General features: G+C 61.7%; 1 protein-coding gene across 3 annotated transcripts; it reads left to right on the top strand.

Annotated features, from left to right (window-relative positions):
* The first annotated feature begins 366 nt into the window (after positions 1–366).
* Positions 367–22,629, top strand: IQANK1 (IQ motif and ankyrin repeat containing 1). Of its 3 annotated transcripts, XM_053245751.1 has the most exons (14): positions 367–754; positions 3,606–3,686; positions 5,606–5,739; positions 6,089–6,253; positions 7,930–8,121; positions 10,091–10,216; positions 11,176–11,315; positions 13,383–13,437; positions 14,033–14,125; positions 14,695–14,803; positions 20,417–20,513; positions 21,011–21,145; positions 21,385–21,513; positions 22,220–22,629. In XM_053245751.1, the coding sequence occupies exons 1-14, from the start codon at positions 595–597 to the stop codon at positions 22,428–22,430; spliced, it is 1,827 nt and encodes a 608-aa protein (XP_053101726.1). In that variant the 5' UTR covers positions 367–594; the 3' UTR covers positions 22,431–22,629. The 3 variants fall into 3 exon arrangements, with proteins under 3 accessions (XP_053101726.1, XP_053101727.1, XP_053101728.1); XM_053245752.1 differs by lacking the exon at positions 14,033–14,125 and having other exon boundaries at positions 368–754; XM_053245753.1 differs by lacking the exons at positions 13,383–13,437; positions 14,033–14,125; positions 14,695–14,803; positions 20,417–20,513 and having other exon boundaries at positions 369–754.
* Positions 22,630–23,081: the final 452 nt, after the last annotated feature.

Genomic DNA, 23,081 nt, shown 5'->3' with positions numbered 1-23,081 from the left:
TCCTCACAAGAACCCTGTGAAGTAGGTTAGGCTGAGAGAGAAGTGACTGGCCCAGAGTCACCCAGCTGGAATCATGGCTGAGTGGGGATTTGAACTCGGATCTTCCCGTCCTATAATCCATCCTTTAATCCATGCTTTTAATTAAGTACTGTTTTAACATTGTTTTAAAATTTTAAAAATGTTTTAACTTTAATTTTCTTTGTTGTCATTTATTTTGTTTTATTGTAAACCGCCCACAGAAAATCTGTTTAACAGATAAATAAAAGAACTAACTACGGGACACCCTGCCACTGGAGAGGCGCGCGAGCCCCCTCAGGCCCGCTTCCCTCGGCGCCTGCGCACTCCCGACCTCGCAAGGCGAGAGGCTGGCTGCTAGGCGACGGGCGGCCGCACCAGACGCGGGGAGAGCGAGGGGGTGTGTGGGGGGGCGGGGCCATCGCTCTCCCCCCTCCCTCCGCCTCGTCCTCCGGCCCACCTCGCAGGGGCGCTGTGCGGGAAGGAGGGCGCGCAGTCGTTCTGCCCGGCTGGCCCTGGAAGACCCCAACCCCCCCCCAGCGCCTCACCCCCCCCCCGCTCGCAGCAGGGCCCGCCGGGATGAGCGCCAGGAAGGCCGGCAGGGGGGCCGCCGCCGCCGCCGCCGCCGCGCGGAAGGGAGCCCAGCCCAAGCAGGCGCCGCCGCCGAAGAAGCAGCAGCCGCCCCCGCCCCCCCGCGCAGCAGCAGCAGCAGCAGCAGCAGCAGCGCCGCCGGGGCCAGGTAGAGCGAGAGCGAGCGAGCGAGCGAGAGCGCGCGCCGGGGCGGGCTGAGGCGCGGCTGCTCCCCAGGCCGGCAGCACCGAGGAGGCTGGACGCGGCCGGCCCTGCGGGGAGGAAGACCCGGCGGCCGGGCAGACCGAGCCCCCCCGACGCCGGCTCGGCTGGGCTCGGCTTCCCTCCGAGGGGCGCTGCCTGCCTGGCCTGCCGGCCGCGCGCGCGCGTGCGTCTTGCTGGCGCTTCTGCCCGGCTCTCCCTCCGAGGAGGCGCCCAGAGCGGTGTAGGCCGCCGGTGCTTGTTGCCGCCCTCACAACCACCCTGCGAGGTAGGCTAGAGAGACCGCTTGGGGTGGGAGTGCGCCCTGGGGGCGGGGGGCGGGCGGGCGAGCGAGCCAGCCAGCGCCCCCCCCCACCGCTGCCGCCCGCCCAGCGGCCATGCCCGGCGGGGTGCAGCAGCAGGGCTCCCGTGCCCCCCCCGCCTCCAGCCCCCCCCCCCGAGCGCTGGGAGGCGGCGGGTTCTTCGAGGAAAGCGCGGAGGCGGAGGCGGAGGAGCACCCCGCTGGCCGGCCCCACTGCCCGCCTGCCCGCTGCCTGCCTGGGAGGGCAGCCTGAAAGGCTGGAAGACGCCGGCAGGGTCCGAGCGCTTTGGCCGCAGCAGGGCCAGCCAGCTCAGTTGTCGGGGCTGGGCGGACAGGCGCTCCCTCCCGGAGGGCTCCAGGCCGCGGCTGTGCAGTCCTCTGCTGGCGACTTCTAGCCTGGGGTTTCCCGCACGGAGCGGGGGTGGGACTAGATGGCCTCCAAGGGCCCTCCAGATCTATGCTTCCTTGAGGTGGACGCGAGCGAGCGAGAGAACCGCGTGTGGGTTGCTGTGGGAAGAAGCAAGGGCTTGCTGCTGGGGCCACTGGTTTTCCAGCAGGGTGTGGGTGTTGTGTGGGTGTGTGTGGGTGGCCTGTGCGTGCGGCTTCCCTCCTCTGCTGCTCCACACACCTCCTTGTGTTTGCTGCTGCTGCTGCTGCTGGAAGTGCCCTCCTTTCACCCCGGCCACAGCCTTTAGGGAAGCCCGCAGCCTGTGCTGGTGCCCCTGATGGCCTGCGCCCTCCCCCGCCCTGCCGCCCCTCGTGCAAATCTTCCCCTTCTTCCGCGGGGATTGCTGCTCAGCCACGTGCATGATGGTGCCCTTTGCACGCCTTGCACACACCAGCTCGACTGCTCTCCTTTGCCAAAGGGAACTGTTGCTAGAACAAAAGGGAAAGTTGGCACGTGGTCTCAACTGGCTCTCCTCGGGGGATCCAGACGCAGGAGTCTGCCGCTGGGGGCCAGGCCGCTTGCTCCTTGCTCCTGGCGGGAGCCGGCCTTGGGGGTCCTCCTCCAGATAGCCCTCGCTTGCCGCCCGAGGCGGTGGGGAAGGCAGGAGGCCAGCGGCCTGCCAGGCGGGGTCTCTCTCTGTGGGGCTGAGCTCCAGGTCGGGCCTTTGGTTGGGTGACGGAGAAGCCGCTGCTTCTGTCTTCACGCTGCCTGCAGTGCGGGCCGGGGGACCATTTGCCTTGTCATTTATTTATTCATTTATTTAATCATGTCATTTTATTTATATTCTATTATATACTGCCCTGACTCCCAAGGCTCACAAAAATAAACACAATGAAAACAAAACAAAACAAACTGATAACACAGCGATTAAATTTTTTGAGAACATCCAGAGATTACTGAAAGCCTGGCTAAAATAAATGGGCTCTCAGGGGCTCTTTTGAAGGCGAGTACAGTCCCAGACGATGGGAAACGCCTCTGTCCGGCAGCAGCGATACAGGAAGGTGCTAAAGGGCATCATCTCCTACTGTGCGGGGGGTGGGGGCGGCATGGTCAACCCCTCCTGTATTCTACCAAAGACACTCACAGGGCTCTGGGGGCGCCACAACTTGGCAGCGCAACTTTAAAGATGTTAACCCCCCCCATGTCTATGGGGAGCGCATTCCCTAGCCCAGGAGCGACGACAGAGCAGGCCTGCTCCCGCGGCCTACGGAGACGGACCTCCCTCGATGACCTGGATGTGCGGTGGGGATCGTGCCCCGTCCCCCGTGTGAGGCTCCCAGCAAGGGCCTCCTTGCTCCCCTCGGGTGGCGCCTGCCAGGACTGCAAGTCAGGGGCTGGGTGTGGCCTGAGCCAGCTGCGAGGAGGATCGAGGCTGCTGGTGAAGGCCGTGTCCATTTCGACCCGCTGTGGCTCCCCTTAGAGACAGCAGATCTGGCCACTGTTGCCTGCCCCGTTGCCCCGCTGTGTCTGGAGTACTGTGAGGCGCTCTCTGAAGGGCTGCTCCTGAGAAGTATTCAGAAATGGCAGTTGAGGCAGGAGGCAGTAGCCGGAGGGCCATCGGGGCTTCCTGCCTCGCGTGGGCCGCTGCTCTGTTTTGGGGGACGGGTCAAGGTGCACGCTCTGCTGGCTGTTAGTTTTAAAGCCTTAAGCCGTGAGCCCCAGCTCTCTCCGTGCCTGCCTGCTCGCCGCTGAAGCGACCTACCTGACGATCCACTGGCAGCGTTCTGCTTGAGGTGGTGATGCAAAGATCCTGGATGTCTCTGGGTGCATTCAGGACAGGGCCTTCTTGGGACAGCCCCCAGACTGGGAGACACTCTCCTAGATGAAGCGCATGCGTCCCTGGCTCTTCAGGGAGACAGTTGATGACACTCCTCTTTGCTTTGGCCTTTAAGCATTAATTGCTTGCTGCCGAATTACTCAGCTGCTGTTCTAGACTGGTGTGTTTTTAAAATCAGATTTGTGTACCGTGTCCTGGGGTCTCAGAATGGCGGACGGTTTATAAGTGTAACGATACATCAATAATCTCTTCCCTGTGCTCCCCCCTTCCAGACCGTCAAATTGAGGAAACAGATGCAGCCAAAGCAAGCAAGGGCTCCCAGCTCGGAGAAGAGTCCGGCAGCTGTCCAACAGGTAAGCAGCTGGACTGCATCAGTGATCGGGAGGTCGTTGAGGAGGGGCGACTGATGCTGGCGAAAGGTACTGGGGAGGGCACCGCTTCAAATATGTATAGACCGCTTTTCAACAAATGTCAACGCGGTCTGCATAGAAAAATAAACAAAGTTGCTTGCCTGTCCCCATGGGGCTCACACTCTTAAAAGAAAAACAACTAGGCCCCACAGCACCCACTGATGCTGTGCTGGGGTTGGACAGGGCCAGTCCCCCCCCCCGCTAAATACAAGAGAATCGCCTCTTTACTCAGTGAGCAGAGGAACGGGGTCTGGTATGGCCTGTGGCCTCCTCTGAGCAGCAAGCCACGTTGGCCGGTCTGTTGCGCCCGTCGCCGCGGGTTCTGTTCCTTGACCTTCCTGCAGGGCTGCTGGTCCTTCTGTGGAGTGTCTCCATCTGCAAAGGCAAGGGACCGCTCCACACGTCTTGGAGAATCTCCAGCTGGGCTGCTTGCCTTGTGCTAGATTGGTTGCCAGCCGGCATGGAAAGACCTGTCCAGGGTGGGCTCTGTGGCCCAGAGAGCCGGAGGGCTGGGTGGCATAGCCCCGCCCAGAGCCCTGGCTTAGGGGCCGTTCCCTGCCGGGAGAACCGGCTTGCCTCGTCCATCGCTGCCTGTGTGGAGGGGCCTGAGCAGCCCGGCAAGGGCAGGCCCTGATCGGGAGAAGGGGTTGGCCTGGGGGGGAGGGCAAAGCGGGAGGCCACGGGGTGGAGGTGGGCCCGTGGCCCTTCTGGGGGCGGGAGGGGATTCTCTGCCATGGGAGCAGGAAGGGCCTGCCAGAGTGGGTGGGGCCGCGCTCTAGCTGGGCAGGCTCCCAGAAGGCCCAGGGCATGTGCCGTGCGCTGGGCTCTCCAGGCCTGGCTTCCCTTCCTGGTGCATGCCAGTGGGTGCTGTGGGCACCACGACGCTCTCCGCCCACCTCACAAGCTGCAGGGTGGCTTGTTGGGGGCGGGGGGGAGAGTGAGTGGGGTGGGCCGTGGCCGCTGCTCGTGGCGGGCGAACTCTGGAGCCCTGCCTGCCTGCCTGCCTGCCTGCCTGCCTGCCTGGTGTCCTCCTTCAGCCCTGCTGTGTGAGGCTGGGGGCTTCTTGCCGCTGGCTGCCAGGCTGCTGCAGGGGGAGGTTCGGGCCAGGCAGCTGCACGCTGGGGGGTGGGGGCGCGAGGACAGACTCCACGCTGTGCGCACAGCCCTTGCTCAAGCCAAGGAACCTGCTGGGGAAGCTGGGCACATTCCCCCTGGCTGTGCTGGTGGGTGGAGAGAGCCCCTTGCTGATGCGGGGAGGAGGAGGAGAGGCTCTTCCGACCCCTGGCGTTGGAGACGGGCTGCTGCTCGAGAGCCAGAGAGACACTCCCATGCCTGGGCACGGCCTGTCTGTGTGTGTGACGGGCCACGGCCACTCCCCAGCTGGTGCCCACGAGCCTCTCATCGCTGCCAGCCCCACAGCACAGCCCTGGCCATGGGGGCTTTGGTGGCGGGGAAGGTCCGAGGGCGCCTCTCTCAAGAGAAGTCGCCCTGGGGAATGGCCGTCTGCAGAAGCCCCGGGCCCCTCCTCGTCCAGGGAAATGGCTGAGGGGTGTTTGGAGGGGCACCGAGGGGAGAGCGCCCTCCCCGCCCCCTCCTGCTTGGATGGCCCCCCAGTCGTCAGGCCGGGGCGAGGGGAAGGGGCTGAGCCAGACGGAGCTCTTCGTCCCAGCGGGGGAGATGCCCCTCGGTCCAGCAGCGGGGTGAGCGGTGGGGGGGGGCTGTCTCTGGACACCGTGGTGCTTGTGGCTGAGGGGGGGGTCTGGCCGTGGGGCCCCTGGGGCCTCTTGCCAAGAGGGAGGAGCAGCCCATTCCAGGCAGGCCAGCCAGGCCCCCCCAGGGACGCTCCCTTCCTTGCCTCTCAGAGCCGAGCCGGGAAGCCACGGCTGCGCTCACCCTGCAGTGCGCCTTCCGCCGCGTCTTGGCGTGCCGAGAGAGAGAGAGGCGCCTGAAGGAGCTGCGTGAATACAACGAGTTGATGGAGCGTCTCCAGAGAGAGGTGAGGAGCCCCACCCGGGGGAGGGGGCTGGGGATGGCGGTGGGGGCAGCATCTCCGTGGGGGGGGGTCCCGGAGACACTGCGGCGGAGCGGGGCCTTGCCCTCCTGCTGGGGGTCCAGCGGGTGCCATGCCACTGCCAGGCCCCCCCCTCTGCCTGGCTCGGACTCGCTCCTCCCTCCGAGGACCCCCCCTTCACCCTGCCCCCCCCCCGCTTGGTGTCCTGCTGCTGCTGCTGCCGCCCATTGGGCCCTGCCGGGGGGGGGCACTTCTCTCTGGGGTCTGGCCCTTGGACTCCCTCCTGGGGAAGCTCCCGCGATGATGGTGGTGCTGGTGGTTGCTGCTGCTGCAGGCCTTTGTTGCACTGGTGAAGCGGGAGCAGGAGGAGGCTGAGCGGGAGCGAAAGAAAGAGGAGGAAGAGAAGGAGAAGAAGCGAGAGGAGCAGCAGAGGAGGAAGCGGATGCTGGAGGCCGCCTTCGATGGAGATGTGCGAGAGATGGAGGCCATCCTGAAAGAGGTGGGCACGCCCAAGAGCCCTGGCCAGGGGGCCTGGATGTGGCCTCTGAAGGCCTCGGCTGGCAGGTCCTAGACCCGAGCAGAAGGCCAGGGAGATGGCTCTGGAGGCAGAGCAGAGACCTGCCCTCGCCCGAGGAAGAAGGGCAGCAGCTGGTGTGCCGGGAGGCCTCCCTCTCGCCCTGGCTTGCTTGCGTGGGGGGTGGCCCCTGTGTCTCTGGGCCTGCCTGGAGCCCGCAAGCCCTCCCTTTCTCGACACCATGCCCTCTCTCTCTCTCTCTGCCTTGCCCTCCCTCCCCCCCCCCTTTGGGTTTCTGTTTCTCAGCCCATCCCCAGCTCTGGGGCCACCATCCAGCCACCGCTTGGGCTCTGGGCTCCCCGCCTCCTCTCACCTGCCCTCTCTCCCAGTGTCTGAGCCCAGGGCTCTGCATATCCCGAGGTTCCCACGGAACTCTCCTTCCTTGCTCCGTGGCCCGAACAACGGAACAGGTGCAGATGTCGATGCTTGCTGTGGTGGAGCTGAGGGCTCTTCTTGGCCTTCTCTCAGCAGGATCCTTGGGATCTTTTGAGTTCACACCTGAGGGAGAGAGCCCAGAGCAGCCGCTGCCGCCGCTGCTAGTGCTTCTGCATAACGTTTATCCAGCACAAAGGATTTGTGGAAGCGACCTGGCGTGGCCATTGACCAGGGAGCATTCAGGCAATGCTAGACAGTGGGAGAAGCACATGCTGACAGGTAGCCCTGGAGGAGCAGAGCAGGCAAGCAGGTCCTTGGAACACGGGGAGCTGCCTTCTACGGAGTCAGACTGGTGGTCCGCCTCGCTCAGGATTGTCTACACAGACCTGGCAGCGGCTCCTCCCAGGTTGCCGGCAGGAGTCTCTCCCAGCCCCACTCTCTTGGAGATGCGGCCTGCCAGGGAGGGAGCTTGGGACCTTCTGCATTCACGCACGCAAGTGAGCGGCCTCATCCCGGAAATCTCTTACAGTGCTGACACCTGTAGTCTCCTGTTCAAGTGCAAACCAGGGCAGACCCTGCCTCGCAAAGGGGACACTCCATGCGTAGTCCTACAAGACAAGTTCTCCTCCCATCAACAGGGCCTGGCTCTTTGGCCAAGTGGGTCTTCTCTCGGCCACTCCAGCACCCTGCGTGTGGCCATGGCTGGCCTGGTGGTGCTCCAGTAGGAAGCCCATGAGCAGGGGGGCGGGACAGGCACCGCCCCCTCCCGGCTCCCCTCCGCAGTGGGCGCTCAGAGGCAGGCCGCTGCTGTTTCTCTCGATTCCATGGTACCCGTGTGGTTCACAGCAACTGGTTCTCTCTCTTTCTAAGGCTGTCTTGCCAAGTGCCGTCTCTTGGCCTTGCAGTGACCTCAGACTGAATGCTGCCCGAAAAGCACGAAAAGATAGCTCAGGCGAAATGCTCTATGGCAGCTTTTGCTGCAGAGCAAGGTGGGGCAGGGGAGGAGATGGTGGTTGGCCTGGGAGGGTGGGAGCGAGCGTGAGCCCCCCGCCCCACCCACAGCTGCTTCCCTGCAGGAGGCTGCAGCCAGCCAGGCTCCGGCATGGCAGCCCCTCTTCATGCAGGGCCTCCTCTCCCCCGCCCCCCTCCTAGCAGCGCAGCCTCGCCATGCTGCCGCCACCACCACTGCCTCCCCGCTGCTCCCAACACGGACCTGATTTCCCCAGGTGGCAGAGCTGGACACCAAGGACGGCGTGGGGATGGATGAGAAGGGGAAGGCCATCCGGCTCCGGCATCGCCTTGATATGGTGGACTGCACCGATGCCAATGGCAACACCCCCCTCTCCGAGGCTGCTGGAGGGGGCCACCCTGAAGCCATCTGCATGCTGGTAGAAAACGGGGCCCAGCTGAATAGCCGGGTGAGGAGGTGGGCCATGGGGAGAAGCACGGGGGCCGGGCGGGGTGCTGCCCCTCTGGGAGTCCGGGCTCTTCTGAGCCTGCCTGCCTGCCTGCCTGCGGGACGGCTGAGCATCTCTGCAGGCTGCTCTCTGAGGCGAGAGGGAGGAGTGGGGGGAGCCCCCCCCGCCAGTGGACTGGTGTCCTGTGCTGCTGCGGCTGCTGCTTGCACATGTGCCACTTTGCCCACAGCTCTTGGTGCCACTGGGGGTGGGTGGGGCAGTTGGCACAGCACCGGAGAGGGCGGGGGTTGGACGGAGCCGGTGGGCAGGCTGCGGCCTGTGGAGAGAGCCCCCTGGGGGCCCAAGCTGTGGGGGGGGGCCCTTGGCCTTGCCAGCCAGCTCTGGCTGGGAGGGCAGCCCGGCTCACGCCCGCCTTCTGGGGCTACTCACAGGCCGGAGGAGTCTTGTGCTCTGGTTCCATGTATGCAGTGAGGGGATTGGAACTGGTGGGGGCCACCCAGAGAGAGAGAGAGAGAGCTGGGCTCATGGGGATAAGAAGGGAAAGGCGGGGAGCAACCCAGAGGGGCTGGATAAATGGATCCTCTCCTTTTTCTGCTTGGCCGGCTGTATTTTGAACATTGCTCTTCCTCAGAGGCAACTGTGAAAATCTTGGTATTCCTCAAGATGAGGCACTTAATTTGCGTGTAAACTTCTCTGAGCCGCTTGAGAAAGGGTGGTCTCGAAATTGAACAACTAAAGAAAAGGTGCAGAAGAGGGCAGCCAAACTGACTGGGGGGTTACCTGCCCTCTTGAGGCTCAGCGGCCGGGCGTCTCCTCCTCCTCCCGCCCCCCAGCTTGGCAGCAGAGGAGAGCCTGCCTGCCCCTCCTCCCGCTTGGGTGCTTCCGGAGGCGTCTGGGGAGCCGCTGTGGGAGGAGGCTGGCCTGGTTTGGCCTGGGCTCTGGTGCCGCAGGGCCCTTCTCCTGCTGGGGGCCTTTGGCCAGCGGGTCCTCTTCCAGCAGAGCTCCGAAGCGGGTGTTCCTTGCCCCGCCCTTTGGAGTTGACCTATTTGTATACCGCCCGTTAGTGAAGTCTCTAGGCAGTTTACAACAATGAAGCAAGCCAAGATACATGAAAAACCACGGAAACATACAAAAGTTCGACTTCAAATAGCTGCCTGTAAAAACGTCTGCCCTAGGAGGAGAGGAGTGCTGCTCGAGGGCACCCCCTCGCTGCTCGTGCTGCCGCTAGCTGGCTGGCGGAGAATGGTGGGCTGCCTGCTGGTTGGCGTCCCATGGCTGAACCCTCTTGGGAGCTTCCAGTCTGTGTGAGATGCCTTCTGGCTTAGCTGTGTCCTCCCCAGAAGGGGTGTGAAGTTGGCTGGCCTGGCCTCTGCTGGAGGGAAGGGGTTGCCCCGGGGTTAGTACCCTCCTACCGACCCCGAAGCGACCCCCCCCCACACACACACTCTAAGGCCCGCTGCCCAGTCTGCTCGCTCCAGTGGCCAAGACTTCTTCCGGGCAGCAGCCGTCCTAACGGCCAGGTGGATGGTCCTGGACACGCGTGTCCTGCTCTGTGCAGAAGGCCAACTTGTCCCCCCCCCCCGCCGCCAGCCACTTCCATTCCAGCATCCTTGTCACTCACTGAGCCATCGTACAGCGTCCTGCCCTGGTTCCAAGGAACTTCTCTCAGATGGTGCCCTGAATTTGTATATTCTAGCTGATATTTTAATTGTGTGATTTTTGTGGTCTCGTTTTGACTGTTGTGTGAACCGCCTTGAGATTGTTCTAATGACAAGCAGTATAGAAATGTAACATTCCACAAATAAATACCATAAAAATGAAACGAGGAACCAAGCCAGCCCAATGCCTTACGTGCCTCAGCCAAAGAGAACCCGGCCACCATGTTTTGGAGCTGAGAGACTTGGGGTGTTAATACTCCTCTCCTGATGCGGCTTTTGGTGCCTCTAACCCTTCTGTGGTTGCGTTTCAGGGTGCTTTTAACCGGACTCCTCTGTATCGTGCTGCATTCGGGGGCCACTTGGCAGCAGTGGAACTGCTTCTCCAACATGGGGCAGACCCACGGCTCTATGCCGACGATGGCAATACCGCTGAGCAGGTACACGTGGGCCTGCTCTCCCAAAGGCCCCTTCCCTCCCTCCCTCTCCGGTGTGGTCCTGCATAATGCAGAGTGGCCAGGCCACCCTGCCAAAGGGCCTCCTGGCGGGGAGACAGACTGACCTGATTGAAAAGGGGATTGGTGCCCTGAAGAGGCAAAGGCCACCGGGAGAGGGCCAGGTGCGCTCGAGGCACTGCTGGCCACAAGGCAGCGGAAGTCCTGTTGGAAAGGAGGCGCTTCCTCGGTTGGATGTGGCCCTTGTCCCCCCACCGGGTTGACTGTCTGGGGCATTCCAAGTCCCAGGCCGATGGTGCGGAGACCAGGCTCGCCCGGGTGACCTTGTCTCCGTGTGCTGCTTGGCCCCCAGGCGCTGCCTTGCTGCTCAGCCAGCTTGTGGGCAAAGGCGTTCCTTTGGAATTCTCTGCCACAGGATGTGCTGATGGCCACTAGCTGCACGTGGCTTTAGAAGGGGCTTAGACCTGTCCTTGGTGAATTTGTCCATCAATGGCTGTTGGCCACCTCCAGCCTTGGAGGCAGGATGCTTCCAAATACCGGTTGCATGGGAGCAGCAGCAGGAGGTGAGAGGGGGCACGCCCTCGCCTCTTGCCTGTGGGCTCCCCAGTTGGGCTGCTCTGGGACACAGGATGCCGCACTGGATCGGCTTCCTTGGGCCTGATCCAGCAGGGCTGCTCTCCGGGTCTTATGTTGGCTCTCGCTCAGCAGCAGCAGCCTGTCTTTCTTGCCCAAGACCACAGCTGGCAGCGTGGGGGCATGATCCCAGCCTGGCCCCGTTTCAAGCCGAGGGCCCGTCAAGGAAGCCAGAGGCCACTCTGGCCTTGCTGCCGCTTTCCCGCAGTGGCCAGCCAGACCATGCCTCCCGCATCTCATCTCCTCTGCTGTGGCTGGGATGTGGAGGAGGCGGCGGCGGCATCTAGAAGGAGCTTTGTGTCTCCTGGAAGGTCGCTTCGCTGGACAGCTTGGTGGCTGTCCTGCAGTCCTGGGATCTCCGCCTGACCGACTCGATGCTTCAGAAGATGGAGGCAGAGCGGCAGCGGAGGGCCCAGCTGGAAAAGAAGCAGCAGGAAGCAGAGACGCGCCGGTGAGCGCCCCGCCCCGCCCAGCCCCGCCGTGCTAAGGAAGGGGGGGGGGCCTGGCAGCACCTCGCCCTGCCGTGGGTGCAGGAGCTGCTGGCAGGACGGGCGGCTTGCACCCCACTGGTGCTGCTAGTGGCGCCCTGGAGCAGGAGTGGGGCGGGGGGGGGGGTCTGGGTTGGGCTTCCCCACCACGAGGATGTCACCTGCCAAGCTGCGCCCAGCTGGGTGACTGTGGCTCGTGAATGGCCTGGCGGGCGCAGGGTGGCCCCTCCCTTGCTGCCCGGGGTTGCCTCCTCTTCTGCACCTTTGGAGCTAGTCCGAAGCCAAGGCCTGGGGCGGATCCTTGCCTGGACCTCGGCCAAGAGATGGGTCACGTGACGCCGAGCGCTGAAGGGGGGCCACGCAGGGAGGTCCCAGGGCAAGAAGCCGGCTCGGGACCCTTTCACGGCAGCCGGGCTCTCCCTGTGCTCCTCACCCCGGCCGCCTGGTCCATAGAGGGGGTCCTCCTGCTCCTCCGGTGGGACTCCAGCAGTCGTGGATGCATCAGGGCGGGGGAGAGGCTCCCTCTTGCCTTGGTGTCCCTGCTTCAGGGAGGGACCACTGAGGATGGCCACCAGCGCCCTTTCCCAGCTGGTCTCGGGCCACCTTCAGCTTGTGCAGGGCCGATCCTGTGAGCCGGAAGACGATTCCTCTGTGCCGGTGGTGGTGTCTGTCTCGGAGCACAGCGGCACCAGCCCAGCGGCCACGGCGGAGTGTCTTCTCTCTCCACGTGGGGAGAGCGGGGCACCCAAGTGCTCTGCCGGAAGGGAGGCTCCCCCTCCGCCTCCTGGCCCCCTGGCATCCCTGGGGCTGGTCCAGTCCTTGGGCCCGCCTGCCTCCCCTTCCTTCCCATCTCGCTTGCTGCCCTTCGCCCCCTTCCTCATGCGTCCCCTGGAGGACAAATGCAGAGGTTTGGGTTGGGCCTGGGTGGGGACGGGGTCCTCGCTCAGGGGCAGAGTGTCTGCTTGGCACCCACAGAAGGCCCCAGGCCGCCCCCCCCGGCTGCTGCATCCCCCGTTAGGGCTGGCTGGGAGGGGCCCCGTCCGAGCCCTGCCAGGGCCCACCACACTGAGCGGCTTGGCCCATCGCTCTGGCTGGGGATAAGGCACCTTCCGGTCTGCGTCCTCTTAATTAGTCAGCAGCTAACAGTGGATCGCCCCGCGTCATCACCTGTGGGGCGGGGGGGGGGTAGGGGTCTGAAAAGCTTGAAGCAGGACCCCTCAGGACCCCAGGAAGCCGCCAGCCTCAGACAGAGTCAGACTCTTGGGCCGACTAGCTCAGTACTGTGCCCGCCTGGCAGCGGCTCTTCAGGCTCCTGCGTGTGTGTGTGTGTGGGGGGGTGACCCCCAGTGGCCCAACCTTCTTCGCTCTGTGCCCCACCGCCCACGGAGGTCACTTGAGGTCCGTCTCCCGTTACTGCCAGCTCGCCTGGTGGAGACACGGCCTTCTCGGTGGCTGCCCCGAGATTGTGGGATGCGCTCCCTGCGGAGATGCTTTCCTCCCCATCCCTGACTATTTTTGGAAAACATCTGAAGACCCACCTCTTCACCCAAGCCTTTTCAGTTTTTTAAATGTGTAGTTTTAATTTTAGGGCTTTTAGCTGTTTTAGGGCTTTTAGCTGTTTTATTGGTTCTACTGTGTTTTAATAGTTTGATTTTAATTGTTGATTTGTTTTAATTGTTTTTTTCATGTTGTGAACCGCCCTGAGCCATTTTGGAAGGGTGGTATATAAATCTAATAAATAAATAAGTAAATAAAACCTGCAGATGGGGCCAAGGAGGAGTGAATGGGGGGGGGGGGCTTCTGTGTGTGCGAAGCGGGGGCAGTTGTGACTGAGCTGTGACAGCCCCACCAGCGGCAGAGCTAGGGGAGGGGGGGCCATGCGCCCCACTCCCCGGTGGCCCCTCCCACGGAGGGAGATAAGGAAATAGGGAGGGGTGGACGGGGGGGGCAGCTTCTTTGAACCCACCTGCTCAATTATAGCGACCCCCCTGGGTGGGCCCCGCCTCCTGACGCTGCTGTTCTGCCCCCAGGATGACTGAGGAGGTGGAGCAGCTGGCCAAGGAGCAGGAGCGATGCAGCAAGGAGGTGGGCGCCCCCAAGCCCCTCTCGGCTGGCGGGGGGGGGGGCAGGCACTTCCCCTCCCTCCCGTCCTTTGCAGAAGGAAGGGGCCTCCCTGTTGGGGCAGCCCCCTCTGCATGAAGTAGGGGTTAGGGCTGCCCCCACCGGGGGGCGGGGAGGAGGAGGAGGTTTCCGCAGAGGTGCGCCTCGGTAATTTTGGATCTAATGTAAGAATATAAAGCGGATGTTCATGCAACTGTGCATTCGCAGAAGCATTTCCACACACAACTTGACATATCCCCATCCCTCCGACTTCTGTCCCACTCCCCGCTCTGTCTGCGAAGCGGCGGCCCAGCCTGGCACAAGGCACAGTTACGCCTGGCAGCAAGCGCCCCACCCGGGGCTGACTGAAGAGGGAGTGGGGGGCCCCGGGGCTGTGGGGGGGGCCCTGGACGCTGGCCCCGAAGTCCAGGGCAAGGAGTGCCAGTCCGGGCTGCCCCCGTTTGGCTTGCCAGAGAGAAGGGCCCCCCTGCCGGGGCAAGGGGCAGCTCCCGCTCCGTGCCCGGCCCAGCTGCCCCCACTCCGGGGAGGGGCTGCTGGTGGAGCTGTGCTTCTCCTGCAGCTGCAGCGGGCCTACGGGGAGCTGCACCGGCGCATCACGGAGCACGACAAGTGCCAGCGGAAGCAGATGGCCCACGCGGAGATCACCCTCCCTGTGAGTGCCGCCCCCGTGCGCCCCCCCCCCCCGCCGTGTGATTGAGGCTCCCCTGGCAAGGGGGTGGCGGCGGCGGCGGCGGCGGCGGCAGCCCTACAGGTGTGGCCTCTGGGCGGGGCAGGGCGGGCCCCAAGGGCCGGCTTCTGAAAGGGCACGGCTGCTCCCTCCCTCCCTCCCTCCCTCCCTCCAGCCACAGGCCTCCGATGGTGCAGGTTCATGGCCCCCCCCCGCCCCACGGACCCCGCTTGCCATCCTGTGGGCGCCCCTGTTGGGCACCTCCCCGCCCCTTGGACTCCCTGCTAGACGAGAGAGGCTGGCCGGTGGTGGAGGCCGCAGCGGGGCTGGGGAGGCTCTGCTGGGGGTCTGGCCACAACAGAGGGGCCTTGGCCTTCCTTCCCAGGACCACTGTGTTGCCAGCACAGTGGCCCCGCTGGCAGCTCCGCTCGCTCTTCGGCGTGGGCCAGGCTACTGCTCGGCTGGGGCAGCAGGTGATGCCCTTTCAGCCCCAGGGCGGCGGCGGGGGGGGGGGCTCCCCTCCCCACGCCCCCCAACACGCTTTTCTCTGACAGGCCATTGCTGATGCCGAGGGGCTTGTGGAAAAACTGCGGGGAGCCGCCGAGAGTGCCGAGCGCGCCCTGGCCCTGGCCCGCCTCCAGCTGCGGGACCAGCTGCAGCAAGGTGGGTGCAAGGTCCCAGGCCGGGGGGGGGCGGCGTGTTAGCGAGTGGGGCATGGCCACCCTTGGATGAGTGCTGAAGGTGCTGGAGGAAGGAATGCCCCCCGGGGGGCCGCAAAACCCTCCCCCTCCCCCCTCCCCCTCCGATCCCAAGGGTGATGCTTTGCGGCCTACACAGCATCCAGTCAACGACCAGCATTGGTAAATACATACGACTCTCAATCAATATAAAAATGTCTAAGAAGTATGAAATATTGAAAATAAGCTATGAGATATACTAAAGGGTAAAAGCGGGATAGCTGGAAAATAAGGGAAGACTGCTGACAAGACTGAGAAAACAGCTGACTGATAGAAGCAGTTCAGTGCAATCTGTATATAACGTTGGTCTAAAGGGAGATACCACTCCAACGAGGTGACTAGTACAAAGGAGGTCAAACATCGTTAAATAGATTAGTACATATGTAACTATAAGTTATAAGCAGCTAAGAGAGTCAAAGTAATTTAAAAAACATGTTAGAATAAATTGGTCAGTAGTTCAGCCCATGGGTAATGGGCTGGCAGTCAGGGTCGGACGGATCTTGCATGCTGCCGCCCAGAACCTAGCAGCCTTGTACGTGAAGGTCCACTTCTCATCTGAGAGCAGCATCTGACTGGAGACTTGACTGGAACGTCTGGGGTAGTTGCGAAGTAGAGGGAGTCTGGACGCAGCATCCTTGTGGAGGTTTCCCTGGCTGGAGGAGGCCAGGATGTCACGGCCACCGCGGCACGCCTTTGCCAGGCCCGGTCGAACTGGCCACCCAGTGCCCACGGGGCTGTCGGGCGGCAGCTGAGGACGTGCAGGAGGCTCCAAGCAGACGGGGGCGGCCGTCCAGGTGAGGGCCGTTCCAGCGCTGCGGAGGGCCACAAAGCAGTCCCACTTGGCCACCAGTGCCAGAGTTTTGTGGAGGAGTCCTGCAACTGGGTCAGGAGCTGGACTCTCAGCACACCTAAAAAGCACACCTGGACTCCATGTTGGGTGCAGCTCTGCCATGGGAAGGTGTGGGGCCTCTTCTCCTCCTGGGTCCAGTTGCTGTGTTCGGTGGCCATGGAGGCCAAGGGGCTAGGAGCAGCTTGGTGGACAAGCTGGCCTCTGGCTCCTGGCCCAAGTGGGCCAGCATCCACTGACTGGTGCCTTTTTGCACGGGGGCCCAAGGCCCCCTCAGGACCACCTGCCAAGAAACCCTCCCTCCCCCCCCCCCGTAAGCAGAGGCCAGCCTGGAGAACTCCGTCTGAGGGCAGATGAGAGCCCTTGGCTGGCTTCTCTTATGCGCCTGGGCCCATGTCAGGCGGGCTGCAGGGAAGTTTGCTTGCTTATTTATTTAGCCTATTTCTTTACTGCCTTTATATATATAGTGAGCAAAGTTAAAACATAGCAAATGTAAAACAATATAAGCAGCTAAAATTCACAAAAAGTAAAAAAAATCACAGTAGATACAAACATATTAACAATGTAGAATTTCAGTTAAAAGCCTGGGAAAAGAGGTGCGTCTTGAGGGTATTCCTAAAAGCAAGCAGAGAAGGAGATGCTCTTATTGCAACAGGGAGTGAATTCCAGAGCCCTGGGGCAGCCACAGAGAAGGCCCAGCCCCAAGTCGCCACCAAACAAGCCGGCGGAAACCATAACCGGACCACACCAGATGATCTTAATAGGCAACAGGGTTCATGACAGAGAAGGCGCTCTCTTAAGTACCCTCGACCTAAGCCGTTGAGGGCTTTACAGCCCTCAGTAACCAGCACTTTGTATTTCATTCATAAACATATCGGCAGCCAGTGCAAGTCTTTTAAAATTGGTGTTACATGGTCCCTTCAGCTTGATCCAGAGACCAGTCGGACTGCTGCATTCTGTACAGTTGTCGTGTCCGGACTACATACAAAGGCAGCCCCACATAGAGTGCATTACAGTTGTCAAACCTAGAGATTACCAGCATACGTATTAAATGCTTTAAGATCATTTATCTCCAGAAATGGACATAGCCGGCATTTCAGCCGAAGCGGATAAAAAGCGCTCCTGGCCACTGCCACTTGGATCCAGGAGCACTCCCAGGCCTACATACTTGATCTTTCATAGGGAGTGTAACCCCATCCAGATCTAAACCATCTTTTGGGTCCTGACCCCCTATGGTCAATGCCTCTGTCTTATTTGGATTCAACTTCAGTTTGTTAGCCTTCATCCAGCCCATTATCACCCTCAGGCAGGCATTTAGAGGGTGGGGGTTGTGCCATTTCATGATGAAGTTGGTATGGAGAAGATCTGGGTGTCATCAGCTTTTTAATAACACCTTGTACCAGTCCTCCTGATGATCTCTCCCAGCAGTTTCATGTAGATGTTAAAAAGCATTGGAGACGGTATGGAGCCTTGTGGAACTCCATACATTAATTCCTGCTTTGCAGAGCAACAGTTTCCAAATGACACCATCCAGAATCTGCCAGAGAGGTAGGAACGGAACCACTGTAAAACAGTGCCACCCACTCCCACCTCCCTCAAGCAGGGTACCATGGTCAAAAGTATCAAAAGCAGCCCAGAGCCAAAATGAGCAGCAGTCTCACACTCTGTCTGCCGATAGCCAGTTGGAGATCATCCATCAGGCCGTCCAAGGCAGTCTTGATCCCATAGCCCACACAAAAGCCAGTTTGAAATGGGTCTGGATAATCTGCGTCCTCCAAAACTGCCTGGAGCTGAGAGGCCACCACCTGCTCAATCACCTTGCCCAATCATGGAAGATTAGATAGAAACTGTAATTAGCCAACTTTGAGGGGTTAAAAGCAGGTTTTTTCAGATAAGGTCTAATAATAGCCTCCTTATGACAAGGGGGAATCCTGCTCTCCCTTGGAGGAGCATTCATAATATTTACCAGACAGTCTCTGATAATGTAATTACCAGATGAAATAAGCCAAGTTGGGCAAGGGTCAAGAGAACCGGTTGTGGGACACACAGTCTGAAGCAGTTTGTCCACAACAAACTGAAAGGGGGTCACAAACTGAAAGGGGTCCAGTCCAATCAGTGGCGGAGGAAGCCAGCTGGCGCCCGTGTTCCTCCCGCCGTGGCACCCCTGCCACACTCCCCCTGCGTCTGACGCTGTGTCCGATGTAGGAAGTGCGGCTTCGCTCGCAAATGTAATGCTCCTTTGTAGTGCCAGGTAGGTCCAGAATAAACCTTAAATCATCTGTGACCTGATTCTGGAGGAAGGGGCCGATCTGATACACATATGACAGATACTTGGGTGGGGGAGGCTGGTGGCCCCGTCTGGCCCCAGCTTCTCCCTGTAGGGTGTTCTGTTGAGGAGCAGGGGAGGGGACGTGGGCGGGGAGGAGGAGTGGCTGCGGCCTATAAGAACAACTTCTCCCTTGCCAGGATCCCTGTCAAAGTGTCTGACCATATTGAATGTGTGTACTTGAATTTGGGGACCAGGGATAGACTGGGACTTCTGTTGGTGTACTGATTGCCCCGCTGCCTGATGGATTCCCTAACTGAGCTGGCGGACTTGGTCTTGGGTTTGGCGTTGGAGTCTCCCAGGCTTGTGGTGCTGGGCGACTTCAGTGTTTACTTTCGGACCAATTTGTCCAGGGCAGCTCAGGAGTTCATAGCGGCCATGACAACTATGGGCCTATCCCAAGTGGTCTCGGGATCGATGCATATTGCTGGTCACACACTTGATCTGGTCTTTCGCTCTGAACAGGGTGGTGTTCTGTGGGTGGGGACTCCTGTGATTTCCCCATTGTCATGGACAGACCACCATCTGGTTGTTGGACTTCTGGATCCGGGCCTCTCCCTGGTGTCCCAGTTGAGGTGGTGGCCAGAAGTGCATTTTATCCGTTTTGGTTGATATGCCAGCTGCGTCCGTTTCTTGAGATGGATGACCTCAAAATGGTGTTACAACTGCTGGTCACCTCTAGACTAGATTACTGCAATGCGCTTTATGTGGGGCTACCTTTGTATATAGTCCGGAAACTGTAGTTGGTCCAGAATGTGGCAGCCAGATTGGTCTCTGGGTCATCTAGGAGAGATCACACTCCTTTCAACACAGGAGGAGTGTGATCTCTCCTAGATGACCCAGAGACCAATCTGGCTGCCACAACGACAGTCTTTCAACGACACTGGCTGCCGATATGTTTCCGGGCAAATTACAAGGTGCTGGTCATTACCTATAAAGCCCTAAACAGCTTAGACCCTGGGTATTTAAGAGAAGGTCTTTTTCGCCATGAGCCCCACTGCCTGCTAGGTGGAGAGGTTTGCCTGTGGAGAGGTTCACCTGTGGCTGCCGCCAACTCGTCTGGCGGCTACTCGGGACGGGCCTTCTCCGTTGCTGCCCCTGGACTTTGGAAGGCGCTCCCTGTTGAAATAAGAGCCTCCCCATCTCTTGCAACTTTTTAAAAGGTGCTGAAGACACATTTATTCACCCAGGCTTTTAATTAGACTTATGGTTTAAATCAATTTAGTTTTGATTTTAACTGTTAAATTGATTTTAATTGTTTTTATTTGTTGTAAACTGCCCTGAGCCATTTTGGAGGGGCAGTATATCAACCAATCAGTCAAATAAATGGGGCTCCCCTCCCCCCCCCCCGGATACCGGCCCGTATTGTGTTTGCGGCCTGGCTGGGAGCTGCTCTTCTTTTGTTTTGAAGGCAGGGAGAGTGTTCCTGGCCATGCTGTGGACGCAGTCCTGGCTGGTATTGGCTCCCAAGCCGGGCGTGCGGCCCCCTTTGTGAGCGAAGCTGTGCCCCCTGCATCTGATGTCTGACACGGGAGCGTGGCTGGAGTGCCAGGTGTGGCCCCTGCTTGGCAGAGGCCCGGGTTCTTTGAACCTGCTCGCTCCATGGTGGCTCTGCCCCCCGACAACAGACTCTGCAATACCTGTGGGGTTTGGTTTGGCACAAATACGAGAGGCTTTATCCGCAGAAAAGTCATTTAAGACATCACAGTGAGTGACTGATGGTTCCAAGTTCAAATTCAAGGGGGAGGAGGCATAAACTAGCCCCCTCACAACCCAGACTCGGCTGGATGTGAATTTGCCAAATTTGGGGGCAGAAAAGAACCGCTTCTTTGCTGCCTGCAATGCCAGAGCGTAGCTCTTCACAGGTGCTCCGTGTGGCAAGCTCTTGGGCTCGCACCGCGTCTTCCTCCACTTGCGCTCCAGTCATCTGCCTTGCTGCTTCGCCGCCCCCCCCACCGCCCGCCGCATTTTCAGGGCCCCCAGCCCTGCTGTTTGAGGCCCAGCCCTTTCTTGGCACGCAGGACAGCTGTGCTGCCGCTCGAGAGGCCCCTGGGCGAAATGCCTCAGCAAGCACCTGCATTCGGGCTGTGCTTGGAAGCCTGGCAGCTGCCGCAGAGGCGGAATGGGTTAGGGTCAGGCTCTTCATGGGCTCCAGTCCAAGGGACCAGCCAGCGGCACCACCAGCAGTTAGTTTCTGGACACGTGTGTGTGTGTGTGTGGCGGGGGGGGCAGGCGGGGGGTGTCTCTGCATGGAGGCACAACTGCTGCCTGCTTGGAGAGCTGCCTTCCCAAGGGAGGAAGCGCTGAGCCGGGGGTCCTTTGGGGGCCCACTGAGGTCTCGGCCTTGCTGGCTTTTGCTTGGGCAGGCTCAGAGCTGGCGTTCCAAGGCTTGACGTGCTCCGTGCAGGAGCTGGATGATGTGCTTCTGAAAGATGTGGGCGGCCGAATCCAGGCTGATGGGCGGTGAGTTGAAGGGGGGGGGTGGTAGCCCCCCCCGCCTTTCCCAAGGAGAAGTGTTCTGGTGGGAGCAAGCAGGACTTGTCCCCTTAGCTAAGCAGGGTCCACCCTGGTTGCTTATGGATGGGAGTTGATGTGTGAGCACTTTAAGAGATTCCCTTCGGGGGATGGAGCCGCCGCTCTGGGAAGGGCATTTGAGGTTCCAAGTCGTGTCCCCCCCCCCCCCCCGGCAGCATCTCCGAGAGAGGGCGGAGAGAGACGCCTGCCTGCAACCTGGGAGAAGCCGCTGCCAGTCTGTGAAGTCAGTACTGAGCGAGATGGCCCAAGGGTCTGACTCAGTCTGTGGCAGCTTCCTATCTTCCTACGAAGCCAGCTTTGTGTTTTCAAGCACAGCGTGGCCAGCAGTGCTGTAGCCACAGCAGCCAGGGAGGAGCGAGTGGGGCCTCTCCCCTGCCCAAACCGAGCCACTCAGGACCTCCATCTCTCTCCCCCTTTCTGCGCAGGTGGCCGCTGGTGGTTGACCCCTCTGGCCAGACAGCCATTTTCCTACGCTATCGGGACACCAATTACCTGAACACGGTCGATCCCAGCGACATGGCTGTGGAAACCATACGCCTGGCACTGCTGGGGGCCCTCCGGTAGAGACACCGCCCCAACGGTTGGGGCTGGGGGGGGGAGTGGGGTGGGGGGGCGCGGGCTCCTGCTCTTCCAGGGCATCCCTGAGCGCTGGCTGGGGCCGAGGGACACGGACAGGCCGTTCTCTCAAGCCGTGGGGCCGGGGTGGGGCGGGGTGGGGGGTGACAGCAAGCCCTGGCCCAAGGCCCGGCTGCCCCCCGCTCTCCGCACCAGGCCTGCCCAGCATCCCCCCCCCCCGCAGGTATGGAAAGCCGCTGGTCTTTGACATGATGGAAGTGAACATGTTCGACACGGTGCAGAAGCAGCTGGAGCGGCTGGAGCCAGGCCTGGCGGAGGCCCTGCTGAGCAGGAAGATCCTGCAGAGCGGAAGGTGGGCCCCTTCCCGGGCTCCTCTTGCCCCAGCAGCTCCTTCCCGCCCGGGGGAGGCCCGGCTCTCGGGCCCAGGCTCAGGCCTGCCGAGTCAGCCTGACGCCGTGGCCCGGCCCTCCTGGCAGTCTGTGGGGTGGCTGCACTGGCGGGCTGGCGAGGACGGCCCCCGGCCTCTCCCCTCGTCCCCCCAAGAGCGAGGAGCAGAGCACGGCAGGGAAGGGCCACCAGCGTCTCCCCCAGGGGTGCCCCGGAACATAGTGGGGAGCCGAGCAAGCCACGGGGGGCTCAGCGGATGGCCCTCTCCTGCTGTGCCGACCACGGCCTGGCTGGGTGGGCTGTGCAGGGCCCCTGCTGCTGCTGCTGCCGCCCCATGCCCTGTGCTGGAGACCCTCTGCCCCATTCACAGCCCGCCCCGCCCCGCCCGCCCCGCATCCAGAGCCTGCTCCCTGCTGATGAAGTTGCTGCTTAAGGCGAGGTCCTGATCTCACTGATGGGGGAGGGGGGAGGCGTGTGTGCTCACGCACTCACCGTGGGGGCCACTCACCTGAGCCCAGGTGCTGGTGTGGGGAGGGATTAGATTGGGAGGAGGGGGGGTGGGAGCCGACTCGGAAAGCAGCTGATCGGGGGGGGGGGACTCAAAGGGTGCTTGTGTGCCAGCAGCATGAGGCCCCCCTTCAGGCAGCGCCCCCCACCCCCCCTTCTGGCAGGTACCTCTCCCTGCTGAGGCCGACTGATGGGGCGGAATATGCAGCCACGGAGTTCCAAGCCGCTCGGACGGAGAAGTTCAAACTCCTCGTCCTCACCAAGCGCCGCCACCCGCCTGAGGAACTCCTGCAGCGCTTCCTGCCCGTCCAGGTCGTCCTGTCCCAGGGCAGCCGGGAGGCCCCCGCAGCAGCCAGGCCTTGTGTCTCCTTGTGAGTGGCGGCAGGGCCCCCGCAGCACCCGAGGAGCACCTCGCTCGCCCCCCCCCTTTTGCAGGAAGCGAGGCCTCCCTCTGACCAGCCAGGGAGGCAGGACGGCCCCTCCCTGCGCCTGTCTTCGTGCTCCCTCCTCTGCCCCCAAGCCCCTCGCCGGCCCCCCCCAACCCTGGATGCCAATAAACCTCTCCTGGAGGCGGTGCCTGCCTGCCCGGAGCCTCTCTCGGCAGTGGCCCCAGTGGGGTCCAGCGCTGCTGTTGTGTCGCTTCACTGCCCAAAGGAGGAGGGGTGCTGGGCCCCCCAGATGTTTCTCGGGGAGCAGAGCCGGGGCTCCGGCACAGCTGGACCCCCGTCAAGCGGGTGAGGCTTCCAGCTGCGTCCACCGGAGGACAACCGATGCCTCCCCCCCCCCACCAGCACCTGCCCTCCCCCTTACTGAAGCTCAGCATCAGAAGCTGCTCAGTGCCTGGACCGGGGCGGAGCCACCATGGGGTGAATGGGTTCAAAGAGCCCGGGTCGCCACCAATCAGGGGCCACACACACACACACACACCCACGTCTGATGGGCAGCGCCAGCCCTACCTTTAAACCTTGTGGCCCCGTTTGAGAGGGAGACCACGGCCCCGCTTCTGACGTCGGACACGGGGGCCGT

This window comes from Hemicordylus capensis, chromosome 4 (assembly GCF_027244095.1).
Source record: "Hemicordylus capensis ecotype Gifberg chromosome 4, rHemCap1.1.pri, whole genome shotgun sequence".
NCBI lineage: Eukaryota > Metazoa > Chordata > Lepidosauria > Squamata > Cordylidae > Hemicordylus > Hemicordylus capensis.
The sequence above is the reverse complement of the archived record's forward strand: the minus strand, read 5'-3'. Positions and strand labels throughout refer to the sequence as shown.